General features: G+C 42.9%; 1 protein-coding gene across 4 annotated transcripts in view; it reads left to right on the top strand.

The window, feature by feature from the left end:
* The window catches only part of ndst3 (N-deacetylase/N-sulfotransferase (heparan glucosaminyl) 3), a 120,522-nt gene that overhangs the window by 17,708 nt on the left and 77,580 nt on the right, over positions 1-25,234 (top strand). For all 4 annotated transcript variants that reach the window (XM_061744195.1, XM_061743948.1, XM_061744109.1 and 1 more), the window contains exons 3-4: positions 21,969-22,056; positions 24,131-24,285. In XM_061744195.1, the coding sequence (XP_061600179.1) occupies positions 21,969-22,056; positions 24,131-24,285 (243 nt within the window). The remainder of the gene's footprint in view (positions 1-21,968; positions 22,057-24,130; positions 24,286-25,234) is intronic.

Genomic DNA, 25,234 nt, shown 5'->3' with positions numbered 1-25,234 from the left:
TCACGTCGTCTCGGGGGCGCGCGGGGCCAGTCTACTTCTTCTGAGTGCTGGTGCCCGTCGGCCTGAGCGCGTGGCCCCGGGACGGGCAGCGGGATGCGTCTCGGTTCTGCGCGGGGCAGGCTGTCCACAGGTCCTTTCAGGTGAAGTTTTAAGAGCAGAGAGAGAGGTTAGGAAAGAAGAACGGGTCTCACCCTGGGCCGGGGCCGAGCTTCGGAGCGGCTTCCCCCCCCTTTCCAGCTCCCAGGGACCGGGGACACGTGAAGCAGGACTCTGGATGAAAAGTTGAGACCGGGAGCTGATGGGGGCGGCTCCGTGCACCGCGGCTTCAACGGGCTGCAGGTCCACCGGAGCGGCCCGATGGGGCCTTACACCTCCCCCCAGCCGGGGGGAGAAAGGGAGATGGGATCTTGGCCCAGAGCCAAACGATCCAGCTCGGATGAGAGGGTGATCGGAAGAGAGGAGAGGAGAAGCAGCGGCAGGGGTTTTGATCCTACGCGCGCTGCAGTGACGTCATCGGTGCCTCATTGCGATTGGATGCGCGCGCTTGTAGGCGCCACCCCCCCCCCCGCAAGGCATGCTGGGGGTTGTAGTTCAGGCAACGGCGCCATTTTATGAGGCACATTAAAGCGGAAAAGGGGGGGGGGGTTCAAAGAAGCAGTACCATTTTGAGGTCTGGTTTTAGGGCTCCGCTGCATCCCGACCCCTGCTTAGGTGTCATAAAACCCCAAGGAAGTCTGTTTTCCCTGGCAGAAACCCTGCTGGGTCCTTGTTTTGATCTCCGGCCATGCCGTGGGGGTCGTAAACGGGCTATCTCGACCCAGGCCGAGATAACCAGGAGTTAGCAGCAGGGGGTCGCAGGACTTCAGGAAGAAGGGGCAAAGTCTGGTTTTACAGGTCCTCAAAATCACAAAATATTCATACATTTATAAGTCCAGATTTCACATGGGCGACGCACAACACCACGCATTACTTTTCTCTTTCAAAAGTGTTACCGTGGCGACGCTAGACGCCAAAAGGCGCGCCCCCCCCTTCATGTGATTGGTCCATATTTGATAGTTCTCCAAAAGTCACCAAATTTTGCATGCAAGACAGACTTGGCGATAAATTTGATATTTCTTGGTTTGCATTAATGGGCGTGGCCTAACGGCTCAACAGCCCCCCCTAGAATACTTTTATCTGCCATAACTTTTGAATGGTTTGACATAGGAAGTCGTGGGTGGTGTCATGGGATTCTGTAATGAGTCCTTAAGCTTAGTTGGCCTTAATTAGCCCCGCCCCTTCTTCTGATTGGTTGTCCCGATTTTCTGCTATAACTTTTGAATGGTTTGACATAGAGAGTCGTGGGTGGTGTCATCAGATTCTTTATGGAGTCCTTGAACTTCATTGGCCTGAATTAGCCCCGCCCCTTCTTCTGATTGGTTGTCCTTTTTTTATAATAAAATTGCCGCGAGCCGCCAGTCGCTCTCGCGCTGACTCCCGCTTCCTGATTCAAACGTCTGCCGGCCCCGCCCCCTGACCAATCAGTGGCGAGTAGGGTGATGGTGGCCCCGCCCCCCGACCAATCAGTGGCGAGTAGGGTGATGACGGCCCCGCCCCCCGACCAATCAGTGGCGAGTAGGGTGATGACGGCCCCGCCCCCCGACCAATCAGCTCCCTGTAATGTGGTGACTTCAGAAATATTCCCGGCTCAGCCCGGTTACAACCTTGGCAGAATGGTTACAAAAAAAGTAATAATTTAAATAGTAGGGTTTTACTAATATTTATAACTTACAAATATTTAAAAAATTAGGAAAAAAAAGTTCCAGACATTTTATCGCTATGTTGGTCTATCCTAACCCAGTAGGTCAAATGAAAGGAATAGCTGAGACTTAGCTCAGCCAGATTATTGCGGTCTTTGCTGCCAGAGGTCGAGAGTTCAAGCCTGGCTTGATATTCCAAAATTTTTGTCAGCAATTTTTGTGTTTTTTTTTACATCAAAATGTTCGTCTCTGTCCTGTGACGACGCACATTACTTTTCTCTTTCCCCTTCTTCTGATTGGTTGTCCCGATTTTCTGCCATAACTTTTGAATTTGAGTGGAGTTTGCGCGCGCAGCTCCCGCGGGGGGAGGGGCTGATGTTCAGCGCGGCCGCCATCTTGGTCGAGGCGCCGCATTGACTGCCTGAGAACGTCGGGCGTGGCCGCCATCTTGGATCGGTATCGCTTTAACTCTAGAGCGTTCACTTCTATTGTGGAAGGAGGTGTCTGCATAAGTAAAATAACTATAACTCACTTGATTTTCAACCGATTTTCACGCGGTTTGCTTTGTTACAAACGGCAGACATGTAGCTATGATACAGGATGCTTGATGTACGTTAAATATGCAAGCTTTCATGCTAAAATACGTTCTGCAGGTAGTCACACTTCAGGTATACACACACACACACACACACACACACACACACACACTATATATATATATATATATATATATATATATATATATATATATATATATACACACACACACACACACACAATATACACAATACAAAATACAGTATAGCATATTAATGAATGTATTAATATATTTGAATAACAGACATAACAAGCTTAAAAACAAAAAACATAATGGATGACAGCATACAATTGTCATAATGGAGAAAAAAAAGAAACATTTGGAAGGAGTGTGTGTGTGAGGAATTGTATATTAGTGTTATAAATTGAAATTATATAATAATGCAATCGCTATGATATATCATTTTACAATATAATACAGTCAAAAATATATGAAATGAAGCAACATACAATGCAATAATACAATATGCTATATTACTGGGTACGCTAATATGAAATAACAACATGTAATATAATATGGTATAATAGATTAATATAATATCATACATTCTGGACCATGAGATACAGCTGTACTGTATGATCGTCGTTCATTTGAGTGATCTGATTTTTTTTTTCATGGTTTGCATTAATGGGCGTGTCCTCACGGCTCAACAGCGCCCCCTAGAATACTTTTTTCTGCCATAACTTTTGAAAGGTTTGACATAGAGAGTCGTGGGTGGTGTCATGGGACTCGGCATTGAGTCCTTGACCATAATTGGTGACAATTAGCCCAGTCCCTTTTTCTGATTGGTTGTCCCTATTTTCTGCTATAACTTTTGAATGTTTTGACATAGAGAGTCGTGGGTGGTGTCATGGGACTCTGTAATGAGTCCTTGATCTTCTTTGCCCTGAATTAGCCCCGCCCCTTCTTCTGACTGGTCGTCCCTTTTTTCTGCTATAACTTTTGAAGGGTTTGACATAGGAAGTCGTGGGTGGTGTCATTTCTGATATGCTTATGGGGGGCGGTTGACGTGAGTGCGAGGGCCCGTTCATTGCTGCTTGCAGCTTTAATTATTATTATTATTATTATTATTATTATTTTCCTGACAAAGTGAAGGCCTTTTTGCCCCCCTTAACATGCCCAAAAAGTCACCAAATTTTGCACCCTAGTCAGGCCTGGCGAAAAATTTGATATTTAAAGGTTTGCATTAATGGGCGTGGCAAAATGGCTCAACAGCGCCCCCCAGAAAACTTTGTGCCTCAAGCCCCACGATACGATTTGACGTACATGCACGAAAATCAGTACACACCTGTATCATGGGACAACTTAAACAAAAGTCTCTTGGGGTCATGCCCGAAACCGAACAGGATGTCGGCCATTTTGAATTAGTCGTGTCATTTTGGCGAAATTTATGCCATTCCTTCGAAAGTTAATTCAGCCCGAACCGTAACGTGCCCCCAAGTGTGTTATACATCAAAATGTGCGTCTCCATCCTGCGACAACACGCATTACTTTTCTCTTTCAAAAGCGTTACCGTGGCGGCGCTAGACGCCAAAAAGTGCGCCCACCCTTCATCTGATTGGTTCAACAGAAAAAACTTTGTGCCTCAAGCCCCATAATACGGTTTGACGTACATGAACGAAAATCGGTACACACCTGTATCATGTCGCAACTAAAAGAAAAGTCTCTTGGCGCCATGGCCGAAACCGAACAGGAAGTCGGCCATTTTGAACATTCTGAATTAATTGCGTAATTTTGGAGCAATATATGCCATTCCTTCGAGAGTTAATTCAGCCCGAACCGTATCGTGAACCCAGATGTGTTATACATCAAAATGTGCGTCTCCATCCTGCGACTACACGCATTACTTTTCTCTTTCGAAAGTGTTACCGTAGTGACGCTAGACGCCAACAAGCGCACCCCCCCTTCATCTGATTGGTCCATATTTGATAGTTCCCCAAAAGGCACCAAATTTGGCATGCAAGCCAGGCCTGGCGATAAATTTGATATTTCATGGTTTGCATTAATGGGCGTGGCAAAATGGCTCAACAGCGCCCCCCGGAAAACTTTGTGCCTCAAGCCCCACAATACGGTTTGACGTACATGCACGAAAATCGATACACACCTGTATCATGTCGCAACTTAAAGAAAAGTCTCTTGGAGCCATGGCCGAAACCGAACAGGAAGTCAGCCATTTTGAATTAATTGTGTAATTTTGGCGCAATTTATGCCATTCCTTCGGCAGTTAATTCAGCCCGAACCGTAACGTGCACCCAGGTGTGTTATACACCAAAATGTGCGTCTCCATCGTGAGACACCACGCATTACTTTTCTCTTTCAAAAGTGTTACCGTGGCGACGCTAGACGCGAAAAAGCGCACCCACCCTTCATCTGATTGGGCCATATTTGATAGTTCTCCAAAAGTCACCAAAATTTGCATGCAAGCCAGGCCTGGCGATAAATGTGATATTTCATGGTTTCCATTAATGGGCGTGGCCTAACGGCTCAACAGCGCCCCCTAGAATACTTTTCTCTGCCATAACTTTTGAATGGTTTCACATAGAGAGTCGTGGGTGGTGTCATGGGACTCTGTAATGAGTCCTTAAGCTTCGTTGGCCTTAATTAGCCCCGCCCCTTCTTCTGATTGGTTGTCCCGATTTTCTGCTATAACTTTTGAATGGTTTGACATAGAGAGTCGTGGGTGGTGTCATCAGATTCTTTATGGAGTCCTTGACCTTCATTGGCCTGAATTAGCCCCGCCCCTTCTTCTGATTGGTTGTCCTTTTTTTATAATAAAATTGCCGCGAGCCGCCAGTCGCTCTCGCGCTGACTCCCGCTTCCTGATTCAAACGTCTGCCGGCCCCGCCCCCTGACCAATCAGTGGCGAGTAGGGTGATGGCGGCCCCGCCCCCCGACCAATCAGTGGCGAGTAGGGTGATGACGGCGCCGCCCCCCGACCAATCAGTGGCGAGTAGGGTGATGACGGCCCCGCCCCCCGACCAATCAGCTCCCTGTAATGTGGTGACTTCAGAAATATTCCCGGCTCAGCCCGGTTACAACCTTGGCAGAATGGTTACAGAAAAAGTAATAATTTAAATAGTAGGGTTTTACTAATATTCATAACTTACAAATATTTAAAAAATTAGGAAAAAAAAAGTTCCAGACATTTTATCGCTATTTTGGTCTGTCCTAAGCCAGTAGGTCAAATAAAAGGAATAGCTGAGACTTAGCTCAGCCAGATTATTGCGGTCTTTGCTGCCAGAGGTCGAGAGTTCAAGCCTGGCTTTATATGCCAAAAATTTTGTCAGCAATTTTTGTGTTTTTTTTACATCAAAATGTTCGTCTCTGTCCTGTGACGACGCACATTTCTTTTCTCTTTCCCCTTCTTCTGATTGGTTGTCCCGATTTTCTGCCATAACTTTTGAATTTGAGTGGAGTTTGCGCGCGCAGCTCCCGCGGAGGGAGGGGCTGATGTTCAGCGCGGCCGCCATCTTGGTCGAGGCGCCGCATTGACTGCCTGAGAACGTCGGGCGTGGCCGCCATCTTGGATCGGTATCGCTTTAACTCTAGAGCGTTCACTTCTATTGTGGAAGGAGGTGTCTGCATAAGTAAAATAACTATAACTCACTTGATTTTCAACCGATTTTCACGCGGTTCGCTTTGTTACAAACGGCAGACATGTAGCTATGATACAGGATGCTTGATGTACGTTAAATATGCAAGCTTTCATGCTAAAATACGTTCTGCAGGTAGTCACACTTCAGGTATACACACACACACACACACACACACATATATATATATATATATATACACACACACACACACACACACACACACACACACACACACACACACACACACACACACACACACACACACACACAATATACAAAATACAGTATAGCATATTAATGAATGTATTAATATATTTGAATAACAGACATAACAAGCTTAAAAACAAAAAACATAACGGATGACAGCATACAATTGTCATAATGGAGAAAAAAAAGAAACATTTGGAAGGAGTGTGTGTGTGAGGAATTGTATATTAGTGTTATAAATTGAAATTATATAATAATGCAATCGCTATGATATATAATTTTACAATATAATACAGTCAAAAATATATGAAATGAAGCAACATACAATGCAATAATACAATATGCTATATTACTGGGTACGCTAATATGAAATAACAACATGTAATATAATATGGTATAATAGATTAATATAATATCATACATTCTGGACCATGAGATACAGCTGTACTGTATGATCGTCGTTCATTTGAGTGATCAGATTTTTTTTTTCATGGTTTGCATTAATGGGCGTGTCCTCACGGCTCAACAGCGCCCCCTAGAATACTTTTTTCTGCCATAACTTTTGAAAGGTTTGACATAGAGAGTCGTGGGTGGTGTCATGGGACTCGGCATTGAGTCCTTGACCATAATTGGTGACAATTAGCCCAGTCCCTTTTTCTGATTGGTTGTCCCTATTTTCTGCTATAACTTTTGAATGTTTTGACATAGAGAGTCGTGGGTGGTGTCATGGGACTCTGTAATGAGTCCTTGATCTTCTTTGCCCTGAATTAGCCCCGCCCCTTCTTCTGACTGGTCGTCCCTTTTTTCTGCTATAACTTTTGAAGGGTTTGACATAGGAAGTCGTGGGTGGTGTCATTTCTGATATGCTTATGGGGGGCGGTTGACGTGAGTGCGAGGGCCCGTTCATTGCTGCTTGCAGCTTTAATTATTATTATTATTTTTCTTCTGACAAAGTGATGGCCCTTTTGCCCCCCTTAACATGCCCAAAAAGTCACCAAATTTTGCACCCAAGTCAGGCCTGGCGAAAAATTTGATATTTAATTGTTTGCATTAATGGGCGTGGTAAAATGGCTCAACAGCGCCCCCTTGAAAACTTTGTGCCTCAAGCCCCACGATACGGTTTGACGTACATGCACGAAAATCGGTACACACCTGTATCATGGGACAACTTAAACAAAAGTCTCTTGGCGACATGGCCGAAACCGAACAGGAAGTCGGCCATTTTGAATTAATCGTGTCATTTTGGCGAAATTTATGCCATTCCTTCGAAAGTTAATTCAGCCCGAACCGTAACGTGCCCCCAGGTGTGTTATACATCAAAATGTGCGTCTCCCTCCTGCGACCACACGCATTACTTTTCTCTTTCAAAAGCGTTACCGTGGCGACGCTAGACGCCAAAAAGCGCGCCCACCCTTCATCTCGTTGCTTCAGACAGAAAAAACTTTGAGCCTCAAGCCCCATAATACGGTTTGACGTACCTGAACGAAAATCGGTACACTCCTGTATCATGTCGCAACTAAAAGAAAAGTCTCTTGGCGCCATGGCCGAAACCGAACAGGAAGTCGGCCATTTTGAACATTCTGAATTAATTGCGTAATTTTGGAGCAATATATGCCATTCCTTCGAGAATTAATTCAGCCCGAACCGTATTGTGAACCCAGATGTGTTATACATCAAAATGTGCGTCTCCATCCTGCGACTACACGCATTACTTTTCTCTTTGAAAAGTGTTACCGTGGCGACGCTAGACGCCAACAAGCGCACCCCCCCTTCATCTGATTGGTCCATATTTGATAGTTCCCCAAAAGGCACCAAATTTGGCATGCAAGCCAGGCCTGGCGATAAATTTGATATTTCATGGTTTGCATTAATGGGCGTGGCAAAATGGCTCAACAGCGCCCCCCGGAAAACTTTGTGCCTCAAGCCCCACAATACGGTTTGACGTACATGCACGAAAATCGCTACACACCTGTATCATGGCACAACTTAAAGAAAAGTCTCTTGGAGCCATGGCCGAAACCGAACAGGATGTCGGCCATTTTGAATAAATTGTGTCATTTTGGCGAAATTTATGCCATTCCTTCGGCAGTTAATTCAGCCCGAACCGTAACGTGCACCCAGGTGTGTTATACATCAAAATGTGCGTCTACATCCTGCGACACCACGCATTACTTTTCTCTTTCAAAAGTGTTACCGTGGCGACGCTAGACGCCAAAAGGCGCGCCCCCCCTTCATGTGATTGGTCCATATTTGATAGTTCTCCAAAAGTCACCAAATTTTGCATGCAAGCCAGACTTGGTGATAACTTTGATATTTCATGGTTTGCATTAATGGGCGTGGCCTAACGGCTCAACAGCGCCCCCTAGAATACTTTTATCTGCCATAACTTTTGAATGGTTTGACATAGGAAGTCGTGGTTGGTGTCATGGGACTCTGTAATGAGTTCTTAAGCTTCGTTGGGCTTAATTAGCCCCGCCCCTTCTTCTGATTGGTTGTCCCGATTTTCTGCTATAACTTTGGAATGGTTTGACATAGGAAGTCGTAGGTGGTGTCAAGGGACTCTGCAATGAGTCCTTGAGCTTCTTTGGCCTGAATTAGCCCCGCCCCTTCTTCTGATTGGTTGTCCCTTTTTTATAATAAAATCGCCACGAGCCGCCAGTCGCTCTCGCGCTGACTCCCGCTTCCTGATTCAAACGTCTGCCGGCCCCGCCCCCCGACCAATCGGTGGCGAGTAGGGTGATGACGGCCCCGCCCCCCGACCAATCGGTGGCGAGTAGGGTGATGACGGCCCCGCCCCCCGACCAATCAGTGGCGAGTAGGGTGATGACGGCCCCGCCCCCCGACCAATCGGTGGCGAGTAGGGTGATGACGGCCCCGCCCCCCGACCAATCAGCTCCCTGTAATGTGGTGACGTCAGAAATATTCCCCGCTCAGCCCGGTTACAACCTTGGCAGAATGGTTACAGAAAAAGTAATAATTAAAATAGTAGGGTTTTACTAATATTTATAACTTACAAATATTTAAAAAAATTAGAAAAAACAGCTCCAGACTTACATTACTAAATATCGATATGTTGGTCTCGCATAAGTCAGTAGGTCAAATAGAAATGACAAGCTGAGTCTTAGCTCAGCCAGAGTGTTCCCGTCTTTGGAGTCAGAGATCAGAGTTCGATTCCCGCAGTATCCACACTTTTTTGTCAGTAATTTTTTTTTTTCTACATCAATATGTGCGTCCCTGTCCTGCAACGACGCACATTACTTTTCTCATTTAAAAGCGTTACCGCGGCAACGCTAGACACCAAAAAGTGCGCCCACCCTTCATCTGATTGGTTCAGAGGGAAAAAACTTTGAGCCTCAAGCCCCATAATACGGTTTGACGTACATGAACGAAAATCGGTACACACCTGTATCATGTCGCAACTTAAAGAAAAGTCTCTTGGCGCCATGGCCGAAATTGAACAGGAAGTCGGCCATTTTGAATTAATTGTGTAATTTTGGCGCAATTAATGCCATTCCTTCGGCAATTAATACGGCCCGAACCGTAACGTGCATCCAGGTGACTTATACCTTAAAATGTGCGTCTCCATCTTGCGACTACGCGCATTACTTTTCTCTTTCAAAAGTGTTACCGTGGCGATGCTAGACGCCAAAAAGCGTGCCCCCTTAATCTGATTGGTCCATATTTGATAGTTCTCCAAAAGTCACCAAATTTTGCACGCAAGCCAGGCCTGGTGATAAATTTGATATTTCATGGTTTGCATTAATGGGCGTGGCAAAATGGCTCAACAGCACCCCCCGGAAAACTTTTCTCTGCCATAACTTTTGAATGGTTTGACATAAAGAGTCATGGGTGGTGTCATGGGACTCGGTATTGAGTCCTTGACCATAATTGGTGAAAATTAGCCCCGCCCCTTCTTTTGATTGGTTGTCCCTATTTCCTGCTATAACTTTTGAATGGTTTGACATGGAGAGTCGTGGGTGGTGTCATCAGACTCTGTATGGAGTCCTTGACCTTCATTGGCCTGAATTAGCCCCGCCCCTTCTTCTGATTGGTTGTCCCTTTTTTCTGCTATAACTTTTCAATGGTTTGACATAGGAAGTCGTGGGTGGTGTCATTTCTGATACTTATGGGGGGCGGTGGCCGTGAGTGCGAGGGCCCGTTCATCGCTGCTTGCAGCTTTAATTTATTATTATTATGGGCATGCCAAGTAATGGCATGACCATATTGCAATCGTCCAGAATGGCCCAAAGGGCAATGTTGCTAGCATTTTGCTAACAAGCTAAAGTCGCAAAAGTCCCACTGCGCACCAGCGGGTGTACAGCATGACCACGCTCGGATGTGGAAAAAAAAAATCCCCAAAAACTCAAACACGGCCGGCAAAACGAGGAAAAACATGAAAATGAAGGCGATATATTAGTATCTAGAAAAGGTTTCCCTTTTCTTTTTATTATTATTCTTATTCCGCACTTTTTTTCGTCCGTTAATGCGGCCCGAACCGGAACGTGCACCCATGCATGGCATACATCGTTGGATGCGTATCCATCATGCCTCGATGGGCATTACTTTTCTCCGTAATAGGGGTTACCGTGGCAACGCTAGTTGCCAAAAAGCGAAAAAAAAGGCAAAAATTCCCACGCTTATTGCTCGGCCGAACTTTGTCGTAGAGACATCGTTCAAACTTTCAAACACTCGGCCTGATTGTCCCTAAAGGTACGTACAAGCTCATTATGCCAAGTATTACAGTTTTTGTGATATTGACCTTTCATTTTTTTTTTTTTTTCCATTTGACTTTGGACGCTTGTTGCTAGGCAACAGGTTATCGTAGAGACATCGTACAAATGTTTCCCGACTCGGCACGCTGTGGACTTCAACATACTCAAATTTCATGAAGCTGGGATTTAAGGAAATTTTATGTCAAAATCCAGGCCACATGGCCCCATTCATTCGGATGGAGTTTTTTACCATGATGAAATAAAAACCTATCCGTTAACGTAGCCTGAACCGGAATATGCACCCATACATGGCATACATCGTTGGATGCGTCTCCATCGTTCCTCGATGGGCATTACTTTTCTCAGTAAAAAGTGTTACCGTGGCAACGCTAGACGCCAAAAAGCAAAAAAAAAGGTGAAAATTCGGACGCTTATTGCTCGGCCGAACTTTATCGTAGAGACATGGTTGAAACTTTAAAACACTCGGCCCGATTGGCACTAACGGACCCTACAACCTCATTATGCTAATTACTACAGTTTTCGCGATATTGACATTTCATTTTTTTTTTATTTCTGTTTTGAATTTGGACGCTTGTTGCTAGGCAACAGGTTATCGTAGAGACATCGTACAAATGTCCCCTGACTCGGCACGCTGTGGACTTCAACATACTCAAATTTCATGAAGCTGGGATTTAAGGAAATTTTATGTCAAAATCCAGGCCAAATGGCCCCATTCATTCGGATGGGGTTTTGTACCATGGTGAAAAAAAAAACCTATCCATTAACGTAGCCTGAACCGGAACGTGCACCCATCCACGGCATACATCGTTAGATGCGTCTCCATCTTGCCTCGATGGGCATTACTTTTCTCAGTCAAAAGCGTTACCGTGGCAACACTAGATGCCAAAAAGCGCGCCCCATTAATAACTATTGGGAGCACAGGAATGAATTAAATACAAGCGTAAAAACACCTCAAACTGACATAGAACCACCCTAAACACAACCACTACAGCCCCAAACCAAAGCAGCAAGAGGGGACGAATGGGCGGTAGGGCATGCCCATATCAAAATTTCCAGAAATTTTCTAGTTATTCTTATTATTTTTCTGACGAAAGGAGGGCCTTTTTGCCCCCCTAAACGTGCCCAAAAAGTCACCAAATTTTGCACCCAAGCCAGGCCTGGCGAAAAATTTGATATTTAATGGTTTGCATTAATGAGCGTGGCAAAATGGCTCAACAGCGCCCCCTTGAAAACTTTGTGCCTCAAGCCCCACGATACGGTTTGACGTACATGCACGAAAATCGGTACACGCCTGTATCATGACGTAACTTAAAGAAAAGTCTCTTGGCGTCATGCCCGAAACCGAACAGGATGTCGGCCATTTTGAATTAGTCGTGTCATTTTGGCGAAATTTATGCCATTCCTTCGGCAGTTAATACGGCCCGAACCGTAACGAGCACCCAAGTGTGTTATACATCAAAACGTGCGTCTCCATCCTCCGACACCACGCATTACTTTTCTCTCTCAAAAGCGTTACCGTGGCGACGCTAGACGCCAAAAAGCGCGCCCACCCTTCATCTGATTGGTTCAGACAGAAAAAACTTTGCGCCTCAAGCCCCATAATACGGTTTGACGTACATGAACGAAAGTCGGTACACACCTGTATCATGTCGCAACTTACAGAAAAGTCTCTTGGCACCATGGTCGAAACCGAACAGGAAGTCAGCCATTTTGAACATTCTGAATGAATCACGTAATTTTGGAGCAATATATGCCATTCCTTCGAGAATTAATACGGCCCGAACCGTATCATGAACCCAGATGTGTTATACATCAAAATGTGCGTCTCTATCCTGCGACTACGCGCATTACTTTTCTCTTTCAAAAGTGTTACCGTGGCGACGCTAGACGCCAACAAGCGTGCCCCCCCTTCATCTGATTGGTCCATATTTGATAGTTCCCCAAAAGGCACCAAATTTGGCATGCAAGCAGGGCCTGGCGATAAATTTGATATTTCATGGTTTGCATTAATGGGCGTGGCAAAATGGCTGAACAGCGCCCCCCGGAAAACTTTGTGCCTCAAGCCCCACAATACGGTTTGACGTACATGCACGAAAATCGCTACACACGTGTAGCATGGCACAACTTAAAGAAAAGTCTCTTGGAGCCATGGCCGAAACCGAACAGGAAGTCGGCCATTTTGAATTAATTGTGTAATTTTGGCTAAATTTATGCCATTCCTTCGGCAATTAATACGGCCCGAACCGTAACGTGCACCCAGGAGTGTTATACATCAAAATGTGCGTCTCCATCCTGCGACACCACGCATTACTTTTCTCTTTCAAAAGTGTTACCATGGCGACGCTAGACGCCAAAAGGCGCGCCCTCCCTTCATCTGATTGGTCCATATTTGATAGTCACCAAATTTTGCATGCAAGCCAGGCCTGGCGATACATTTGATATTTCATGGTTTGCATTAATGGGCGTGGCCTAACGGTTCAACAGCGCCCCCTAGAATACTTTTCTCTGCCATAACTTTTGAATGGTTTGACATAGGAAGTCGTGGGTTGTGTCATGGGACTCTGTAATGAGTTCTTAAGCTTCGTTGGCCTTAATTAGCCCCGCCTCTTCTTCTGATTGGTTGTCCCGATTTTCTGCTATAACTTTGGAATGGTTTGACATAGAGAGTCGTGGGTGGTGTCATCAGATTCTGTATGGAGTCCTTGACCTTCATTGGCCTGAATTAGCCCCGCCCCTTCTTCTGATTGGTTGTCCCTTTTTTCTGCTATAACTTTTGAATGGTTTGACATAGGAAGTCGTGGGTGCTGTCGTTTCTGATATGCTTATGGGGGGCGGTGGCCGTGAGTGCGAGGGCCCGTTCATTGCTGCTTGCAGCTTTAATTATTATTATTTTTTTATTTAATCAATAAAAGCAAGCCGAAAGCTAGTGATACCAAACTGCAAAAAGATGAAAAACATGTTACGTAACACATCAAATGACAACTATGACGGTAAAAATGGTTTATTTTTTAATTCATTGTGACATAAATTCCACTTTCAGGATATATAATTATTTGTTGGCCGATGTTTTTAATTATATATTTGTTCTGAGGTGAAGGAAAGACACAAAACTATTTTTTTCAGGCAACAGCTGAGAGATTTTAGGCAATTTCCTTTCTTATTAACTAGTGGAAAGGTGACATCACATGCACATTAGTTGATTTTATATATATTTTTTTTTTTGCTACTTAATACAAATAAGCACATACTAATTCATGCGTGTTTAAAGGCTTAAAAACTTTCTGTTTTTGGTAAACATTACTAAATTATGACTACTGAAAAGTGTTTATGTCCCATATCACTTTTTGGCAGTTTATTCTGGCCGTGAATTATAACACATTTCGTTAATTTATATTCACGGTGCATCGATTTTAACACTATTTTTAAAACCACATTGGGGTCTTTGTTGGAACTTAGCGGGTTTTATGAGATTTCTTCCTCATATACATTCATCTTGCACCAGAAAAAAAACAAAAAACCAAGGAATAGGATCAAGAGTGATAAATGGAGGAAAGGGGAAAAAAAGACACAGACCAGCCCAGTATTAGTTTAGCACTGTGGAATTATTTATCAGTTACAAGATACCAGATGGCAAAAGATATCACAGTGAATAATTATGAACACATAAACAACATGAAAATGTAAAACCTGTCACATCCCCGGAGGTTCATCAACAGAGTGCTACATAGCATGTTAGAAATGATCTGCTACCTCAGCGACGACAACTTTCAATCTCCTGCTCTCCAGCTGGAGAAGAGGCTGGAGAGAGACAAAAAAGATAGAGGCCAATTAAAATGCCACCCTCCTCCTCTCTGCACTCTTCATTAGTCTCACCCCACGAGTTCATCTGGTGACAAACAATACCTACACCCCCTCTGTCTGCGCAAACGCGCGGCTGTATCGCCTCTATTAAAAAGATTCACAGGAAGGCACCCCATGGATGACATTTCTCAAAATGAGGGATGATACCAGTCAAAAACTCCCATTGATGATACTCGTGCTTGTGTTTGCATTCTTATTTTCTTTTTTTTTTAATTCACCCATGCATGTTTTTTCCCCTTCCCTCTGAGATGTTGTTAGTGAGGTGCCAGATCTCTGTCTTGGGACCCGTCTTTATCACCTCCTCCTCTGCCGTCGTCTCCTCCTCCACTTAGTTTCCTCCATATCCGTTTACTACTTTGCTCCCTCCTCACTTGAGCCATTGATCGGTATCTCCAGCCTGTTTGTATTCCTTTCTAAAAAATACCTCTCTCACACCCCCACAAGATGTTTTCTGCAGAGGTGTAATCTAGTAATCTAAGTTTAAGTGTCACATTGCATGCAAACTCACATCATGGATTCAGAAGCGTGCACGGCTACGTTGGCTCTCATTCAGTAAAAGCAAGTGCTGGTTTGGAGACCTCTCTGATATTAACCCAGAACTCTGCATTTGTCATCACGTGTGTAGTGAAGGACTGTCATTGTGTCAAAATATCATCATTCTGCATCATAATGAAGGACATGTGTACACCTCAAAGTACTAGACAGCGTGCACGTTTAAATTAAACGAGTATAAATGTCTGAGCTCAAGGGAGTTTTCACATCCTTTGTGATCATTTTTTTTTTCTAATCTCAAAGCAAAAACAAAACCAAAATGGCATTACAAAACGGGCACTATTCTGATTTCACTGAAGGATTTTAGCTCAGCGGTCTTTGGTTTATTGTTCAGCTCCATTCAGAGTTAATCTTTAGAACTAATTAAGTCAATCAAACTAAGCTCTTACTCCCCATATCCGTTTACTACTTTGCTAAATGCTATTACATAAATAATGAAGAATGGCATAAAGACTGGATGAAAGATTTAAAAATCAGTGGAGAGATTGGGAAATTGAAGAAATGGAGATTTATTTGACTCTTTTTCCAAACGGGAGACACAGTTAGCCCTCTTCTTTGGTGATATTTTCATTTTACTTCAATTAGGAGCTCTATTGCGATGGTTTTTAAGCCACTGCGGGTGTGAGCGCGGCGAGTCAGCAGGTAGATTAGGTCAAGTGGAAGGTTGGCAGCTCAATCTTGAGCCGCCGCTACATGCCAAAGTGTCCTCGGGCGAGATACTGAGCCTCCACGTGAGATTTTAAAAATACCACTGTATTTGGAGTGCCTTGTTTAGAACAGGGGGCACTGTTTTATCGTTTGTATAAACAGATAAAGGAGAAGCACAGTGTTAAGCTCTTTATGCTAAGCAAAAGGCTAAAAAGGTCCCGTATAAGTGCAAACCTTTTACGAATTTCAAGGTGGAAAAGCATGAAAGCAGAGATGGCGTATACCGTCTGCTTCTATTGATCCTAGTGAATTAATCGCCATCAGTCTTGGCAGGAATTACTTTCCAGTTATATAGTTAGACTTGTTTAGAAATGACGTTAAATGCAGGTATATGAGCGTTTTTCCATTTTATTTTCACATAAGCATAAGCACATTTCATGCCTTTGTCATCAGAACATCCCGTGCAAAGCCTTTGTCCACAAATAAAAGGTGAAACGATTTGTTTTATGTATTAATTTTGTCAGAGGTCTTTGTTCACCTCAGAATAAACTCAGTGTGGCGTTGCGCCATCCTGCAATGAGGCAGGTTCTGCAGTCACGGCAATTACTGAAACTTGAAATCCACGACTGGCTGCCAAGTACAAGTTACCATAAGGATAGTGAAGCCAAAGCAATCACAAGTACCTCCGGATATGTAAATGCAAGTGAACTGATTAATTTGTGAATTGCTCAAACGTGAAAAGTTACACTGACTCGAATCTCACAAATGAGCCTGGAAGCGAGACAGAGAAAAAACTGAAAAAGTAAGCGGAGGGAAGACTGGCATTAACTGCTAAGTTGCTCTTTCTGGTCATCAAATACAGAGCCTGACCCAGTTACATATGCAAGTCTAGTATTCACATTTCACGCACAGATATGCACACAAAGACACAAGGCATTCATGGAGATGAATCAAGAACTCTGATTTGCTTTCGCTCAGGAATTAAACCACATTAACGTCCAATTTTCTCGTTCCTCTCCTCTCGCTTTCAAATCTGTTGGTGCGTTAAATCCTACTTTTGTAATTACTTTTATTGTTTTACATCTCCCAGCCAAGCTTAAAGCTGTGAGAAAAGACAGAAAAAGAGAAACCGGGGCGGAGGAGAGGATGACAGAATGGGGGTATGGTGGAGAGGTGGTTGGCGTAAAGGGGTTTTGAAAGGCAGTGAATGTCAGCTGTCCAGATGCTTGTCTCCCATCTGTTTGAACCCCAACATCTCTCTGGCACCTCACCCACTGCTCACCACACATACACAGGCAATTACACACCGATCGACTCGTGCGTTCACTCGTACACACACTGAAACAACTTGGCATTTCCTCTGACACCGCGAGCGTACGGAAGCTGGGATTGGATACTGGAATGAGGACTTGAGTGAACTGGGAACGCAAGTGGGTGTTTTTTCCTCATCGCTGGGATTGTTGAGAGCGCTTCAATGCCGCGCGGTCCTACCTCTGTTACATCCAAATTCCCTTTTCTTTTTCTTTTAAAGTGCTTGTGCTCCATTTTAAAGCCATTTCCAGCATGGAGCCTGGAATCTACTTGACAGATTGGCTCCGTTGCTTAAAGCTCCCAATTTTCTCCAACCTGCCTCTGGTCCCTTCAGATAAACACCAGGAGGGAAACTTTATTGTTCCTCAGAGTCAACTTAGGCTTTCGTCACGTGTTTTAGGAGAGTGCTTTCTGCAGAGCTGGCTCACTGTTTTCACACGCTGGCCTTAGTTTGTTTTTCACAACGTTGTTTGCTCTTCATACGGATGTCCCAAAGCTCTTAAATCCTAAATTAAGCTTTTTAGAGAGGGAGTACAATGTCATTAAAAGACTTGTACATTGATTTATTTTCTTATTTTTTTGTTCTTTCTGTATTTGTAATGATCTGTTATTATTTAGGTGGTACATTGCAGTTGTGTGGTTGTTTTTTTTTAGATTTTTACCGGTGGAGGTATGACACCTCTGTTGCCTACGCACAGTACCTGAGTTGTAAAAAAAAATCAGGGGGGATGGTGGATTTTATCATATGGGGACAGATAATTTGTGCTGATTACAAATAATATAATATATTACAAATAATAGCACTGACCAAAACACCTGCAGAAATACTGCAGGAATGACATAGCAGCAGTTAAATGCAGCCTTCTGTAAGCTTTAAATATCCACTGGGCTTACATCTAATACATCAAAACACAACAATAAAAAACACTTTTCTGAACTTCAATATGATTAGTAAAGTAAGTAGTAAGTAAAATGGATCACTGCAAAAACTCAAAATCTTAAATAATATTTGTCTTATTTCTAGTTAAAATGTCTCATTTTAGTAAAAAAAAATCTCATTACACTTAAAACAAGATTCATCACTGGAAAAAACAAAAATGTTCATCTATTTCAAGTAGATTTTCACTTAAAATTAGCAGACAAATCTGCCAGTGGAACAAGATTTTTTTGCTTGTAATGAGAAGATAAATCTTGTTCCACTGGCAGATTTTTATACTTATTTCAAGTGAAAATGTACTTGAAGCAGGTGAAAATTGTCAAATAAGTTATTTTTCTGGTGTTATTTTTCTGGTGATGACTCTAAATGTTGAAATAGCAGTAATACCACATTCATTGATGAAATGACATAATGGATGGAAAGGGGGGATGTCAGTTTTACAGGGGGGATGATTTGGACTGTTTTTATTTCAGGGGGGATGCCATCCCCCCTCATCCCCCCTCAACTCGAGTACTGCCTACGCACTTCATGCCTGTTGTGCATCACCTACGTATAGATGAAAACATTTTCAAAACCACATGACAACCGAAACTTGAGCTGATTTACAAGCAATTTCCTGGCTGTGAGTTTCATAACTCCTGCTTTAGTTGTAGACAAGGAACAACCCCTGTCATGTTCCTATTGTCCCTTTTTTTTAAAAACAGATTTAAAAATCTTTTTATCTGCTTTGATATTTGCATCCGCATGGCTCGTCGGTGTCACCCCATTCAGAAGTTGTCTAATTAGCAGTACTAAATATAGCAAAAAGTGAAGTTTGAGGAGTTTTCTGCTCACAGTGGCGTTGCTACAAAACAGAAAAACATGACTTTTACAAGTCAGGGGAAGAAAAGAAAAGGCTACGTGTGTCACGGTAAAAAAAACTGAAACATACAACCATTCTTGTCTGTGGATCTGAAGTCAAAGACGCGCCACAAACATCTCCCATGCGTCTCTGATGTTTTCTCTTAAGGATGTTAGGTAGCAGAATACAAATGACATGTTACAACTAATAAATTCCACACTTGGACACACACCTACACTCGCTCCCGCACATGCCTACATGCACGTTAATAATGCATTTGGACCAAGTGCATCAGGGGATGTATATCGAGTTACAATGCAAAGCACTTGGCTACAAACTTAATTTATACCTTAAGTCTGTGTTTCCTCACATTTGGCTCTGTGTTTGCACGTCTGCAAGACGTAGAGGATGTCATAGCAGAGGAGACAGGGGATCAGATTAGGGAATTGTGCACATCTGTCTGCAGCCAGCCATCGACAACACCATTAGATTAAGGCTAATGAAGACACTGTGCATGTGTCTGTATATTTGTTAGTTGTGGGAGATGCACATTCAAGAGGAGAGATAGTGAGAGGTATAGAGTGTGAGTGCATGGGACCAACTCTTTGTTCTGACTCATAAATCAGGAAAAGGTTCCACGAGGATCGATTTTAAAAGCAGCACGACCACAATTTGTAGATGGGGCGTGACTTGTAGCCCAATGGAAAAGTCAGGCTGACAGAATTACGTAGAGAAAAAGTACGAGTTTTGATTAATAAATTAGATGTATGTAGGCGCAAAAAGCGTGCAAGGCTTAGAGTCCTAGACAGAGAGAGAGATGGAGAGAGAGAGAGGGAGCGATCTTCCTTCCATTCTGCTTCAGTCTTCTTTTCAAATTAGTACAGCCTTGTCTCCTGAGAATGTGACATTTTCTTGGAGCAGTGGAGGCAGAGAGGTTCAGAGGTGGGTGGGAAGTATGGAAGACGAATGCGGGAAGGATGGGGGGGTGTTGGGCGGGGTGGGGTGGCAGGGAAGCGACTGCAGGTTCTCCGAGAGATGGGGGAGATCCAGAGTGAGAGGAGGCGTCAGCAGAGAAGGGAGAGGGTGGCATGTGGCGAGGAGGAGGGGGTTGATGGTTTCACTTGGTAGTGTTAGGGATGGATGGAGGAAATAATGAGGAAGAAGGAGTCTTTGTGTGTGCATGTGTGTGTGTGTGTGTGTGTGTGTGGGTGGGTGGGGGCGTTATTAGTCCACCCTCCAGAGGCTCCTAATGCACTGACCTTCATTAACTTGCATTACCGTCGGTGCGTGTGTGCACAGTGTGCAACTCTCCACAGTTAACACTCATTACCGAGTCTTTGTTTAAAGGCTAGCAAACTAATGAAGTCATTAAATAAGTGAAGAAAATCCTGATGCAAGTATTGAAACCTGAAATTGAGGTAGCTTTAAGGACAGGAAACGTGAAAAATGTAAAACATGCTGCAACAACATATTGGTGACAGCCGATTGTATCGGGCCACGGCGTAAGCGCTGACGACAAGACACAGCCGGGGTGATAGTTCTCAGAAGAGTCTAGGGCTGGGGATCGATTCAGATGTCAAGAATCGATTCGATTCCGATTCTTAAGATTCAGAATTGATTATCAAGATTTGATTCGATTCGATTCCAATATTGATTTGGGTTAGTGTTATTAAAACTGTATTTTGAGCTGTTGCATGAATTATATGATTGTAATTATGCAAAATATTACTACTAGTATTATATTGAGATTAAACAGCAAGTATTGTCAGCTAATGATGCTGTAAGGACCAATCAGCTCCCAGAATGCTGATAGAACTGCTTTCAGAAACATCATGTGGGTCAGAATTACCAAACAGATCCAGGGAGGAAACAGAGACGGATGAAATCAGTTTTATTTTTTCCCACATTCCGTTTTTATTTGTTCCATTTTTGGTCTATTTTGGTTTTTCATTTTTGAGCATTTGGTTTTTAGCAGTTTTTGCAAATGTAACCTCAAGATAGTATATAAAGTAATGAAATATAGACAATTTATGCAATTATAACCTAACACTTTAATGTTTTCATACCTTTAAACATATTTAAAGGCAAAAACATGTTATTCTCGTGTCCAACAAAACATTCCTTTTTTGGGGATAAACAAAAAAATAACCAAAAGTTGTAATGTAATGATGAAAAAAAAAAAACATAAATAAATAAAAGATACCCCCCCCCCCAAAAAAAATAAATAAATAAAAAAAATCGATCTTTAGACATATTAATCGATTTTTAGGAATTAATATGAGAATCGATTTAGAATTGGGAAATCGATTTTTTTATTTTGGCAATGACCAAATTCTGGGATGGTTCATCTTAGCTACTGAGTGCAGCGCAAACTTCGCCGTCTGTGGACAAGGTCAACACAAGGCTTCTTTTTTTTTACACGTTAGAGTTGGAGTTGGCATTTCAGCATTTTTTTATTTCAGTGTTGGCCAATAGTTTCCCAAAGCGATCCCACGTCCAGCTGTTGATCAGCCCCAGCTGTTGAAGCGCTGCTCTGGCCAGCGTAGGGTGGTGTCCTCTGGAACACGCAGCAGACCTGCAGAGCAGGAGGAGATGTATACCCTCATTAACTGAAACGGATGGGGGGAAACATGGAATATCTTGGGCTCATAATGTTAGGATGGCTTTTTTATTTTCTTTTATTTGCTCTTCACACCCTTTCCTGACTTTTTGGAGATTCAAGTAGTACAGTTGTGTGCCCCATCTTTGCAATTTTAGGAGCTGAATGATGTTTTTAATGCTATCTATCTATCTATCTATCTATCTATCTATCTATCTATCTATCTATCTATCTATCTATCTATCTATCTATCTATCTATCTATCTATCTATCTATCTATCTATCTATCTATCTATCTATCTATCTATCTATCTATCTATCTATCTATCTATCTATCTTTCTGCAGGCTCTCCTTGACACACAGAAACAGCTGCGTTCTTACGTCTCCAACTTCACCTTCAATCTGGGTTTCTCTGGGAAATTCTACCACACAGGTGTGTTTTTTCTTTTCCATTTTATAATGCATATACATTTCAAATTTTTATAAAGTACTTTTATAAAATATTACAGTTTTTCTCAGTCGCTTTGGTGCTATTCTCAGATCACTCTTAACATTTGCACAACAGTTAGTGCATTTCTCTGAACAATTATCACAAACTGCAAAACCTAGTGGATGACCTGCAAAAGCGCGTCACTTGCTCAAAATGGATTGTCTATCCCTCAAAAGCAAGTACTCATGTCAATGAAACTGTCAGTGTTGTCAAAATGAGAAGTCCTGTCACCATCGTTTATGAGCATGATAGTCAAATGGCTTTGTCATGTTTTCATTAGGACACTATATTCTCTAAGAGTTTTCTAATGTAAAAAAAAAGGTCAGGACTTGGTGACACTACCTGAAAATGCTCAAGGCAGAACTATACACTACTTGTACAGCCATTTGAAAACTACAGTAAAGTTACACATTGCTGTAGTTAGGGGAGTAACTGAGTACAAGACACTGAATATGTATGTTTCACATTTTTACTGTATGCTCTTTGCAATTCTACAGCATTGTGCAAAAGAAAAATACACTACAGTCACTAATTTACTGTAGAACAAACATAAGAAACCCCTTTTTGGTAAAGCTGTGCACAAATGTGAACAATACACTATAGCAGTACATATTCTAACTGAACATAGGTACAGTAAATCATTCTGGCACATCCAGACGTTCCTGTCTGTCTGGCCACATATTTTCATCTACATCACAACGGATATCATCCCTTGCAATGCAACGAGGAAAGTATCTTCTGGAGTGGCGAATCCACCCTCTGCATGAATCTGCTGTGATGTCGTCACATGCTGCATCCATGGCTGCTAGCAGGGCCATTTGTGTATGTGGACGCCGGTCATAAACCTTCCACCTCCAAGCAGAAAAAAACTCCTCAATCGGATTAAGGAATGGGGAGTAGGGAGGGAGATACTCGACCAGAATCCTGTCATCATGTGCAGCAAACCACTGCCTGACCAGAGGTGAAAGGTGAAAACGGACATTATCCCATACAACGACATAATTGCTCTGTTGGCCTCCACCCCTCTCATTCTCGGGGATTATATCCCTGTAAAGAGAGTCTAAAAAAGTGAGCAGGTGTTGTGTATTATATGGACCAAAGGTATTACAGTAAATTAGCTTGACACAATTTGATAACTTGTTCAACAATTTTGTATGTAATGACTAAAGCAATGAAATGAGGACTATTAGTTTTTTAGGAAATGACTATTCAGCGTCCATAAGTATAGTTCATTTTGACTGACATGACATAAACAAATGATAATGTTGTAAAACAGCAGAGAATTGTATGAGAGCAACTGATACATGTCCAAAAGCATTTGCAATTTGTTCAGAGGAAGGAGAAACTGCTACTATGATGTGGACAAAGGACTACATGTTGTGGAGGTTGAACTAATAGTTATGAGAACTTTCATTCTGATCTGAGAATAGCACCAAAGCGACTGAGAAAAACTGTAATGTTTATGCATCCATGTATGTAGTTCATAGCCATTTGCTGTTGGGTTTGCGTACATGCTCTTGCGTGCGTCATACAGTAGATATTTACGTCTTGGCCTTTCTTAAAAGAAAAAAGAAAATCCTACTTCATTATAATTTATACATAGTAATATTTATTTAGACATATTTATGAGGTCATGACATACTGCAGTAAATTCTCTGCTGTGCACTGACGCAAACTCCAGATTTCTATTGATTTTCTAGTTCAAGTGCATAAATTTGCAATAAGAAAACAAAAGCCGAGGATACGCCTAAAAAAAAAAGTGAACATCTTTATTATAATTTGAAATCTACAGCATAACAGAAGCCATTCTTATGCGTCATTGCTATGGGCTCATTTTTCCCGTCTACGATATCGGACCAGCGTTTTTAGCAACACAAGCTTAAGAAAATCCAGATGTTTGGGGATGTTGTCTAACCTTGGAGCGGCAGTAAACTTTCTGGAGAAACATTTCCAGGCTCTTTGAGGATCCTTCACTCTCCGTTCTTTTGTCCTTGTGCTTGTGTGCGTGTTTTTGAAGGCACGCCTGAGGAGGACGAGGGAGACGATCTTCTGCTGAAGTACGTAGACGAGTTCTGGTGGTTCCCCCACATGTGGAGCCACATGCAGCCTCACCTCTTCCACAACGAGTCCTCACTACTGGAGCAGATGGTCCTCAACAAGGAGTTTGCTCTGGTGAGATGAATGCAAAAGCGCATACACGCTGGCAGCTGTCTGTTTCCTCTCCCATGTGTCTTTTTAATCATACTCATTCCCCCGTGAGAACCTTTTCTTCAAGGACGTCTGCAGCTGTAATTGTTGTGTTTTTGCAGTTGCAGATTATACTCATTATCTTCAACGGTCAAAGGGCTTGACCCGTTCTAACTAGCATGGATTGGTAGGCGCAGGAAAATAATACACTATTTGCATGTTGTAAAACACCTGCAGGAAGGCTCCTTGTTTAAATCTCAGCTAGTGTTTCTGTGTGACGTTTGCATGATCTCCTCACACCTCTGTGGTTCTCCTCATGCCTCCAGTGTTCTCCAGCTTCCTCACAACGCCCCAAAACTTGCATCTCAGATGATTCTAAATTGACTGTAGAATCATGTGTGAGCACGTGTGGGAGTTTGCCATGTTTGTCTCTTTGTGGCCTTAAGGTTAGCCTGTCCAGGGTTGGCTGTCACCCGACGAAAGATTAGGTAGCCTAAACCAGCGTGACCTCGAAGATGATGAGGCATATAAAGAAGATGGATGGACATACGGATAAGATAGACTTTTATTTGCACGGAGGCAAAGGCTTTCCCCATCGATTTGACAGTCCTGCACAACAGGAGATATAAAAACAAAGACTATACGTTCGTGGACGTTCAGTCTCAACAAGCTAATACCATGGGTAAAGTGAGTAGGAGTTATGGATTGGATTGGAAATTGTTGCCCGAACCATAGGACTCTTGTTCGACACTTGAAGGGGTGTTGTCATGGCGATTGTCTCAGGGAATAAGTAAAGACCATAATTTACTTTTAAATTAGTTTTCAGTGTAAGAAAAAAGTTTCCATCAAAACCTGTTCTCACTACGGCAGTAAATCCTCATAGACTAAGAATTCTGCGTTCCCATTTTCTGCTTCATTCATTCATTCATTCATT

This window comes from Cololabis saira, chromosome 1 (genome assembly GCF_033807715.1).
Source record: "Cololabis saira isolate AMF1-May2022 chromosome 1, fColSai1.1, whole genome shotgun sequence".
Lineage (NCBI taxonomy): Eukaryota > Metazoa > Chordata > Actinopteri > Beloniformes > Belonidae > Cololabis > Cololabis saira.
Note: the sequence above shows the minus strand (reverse complement) of the source record. Positions and strands in the feature narration are given on the sequence as shown.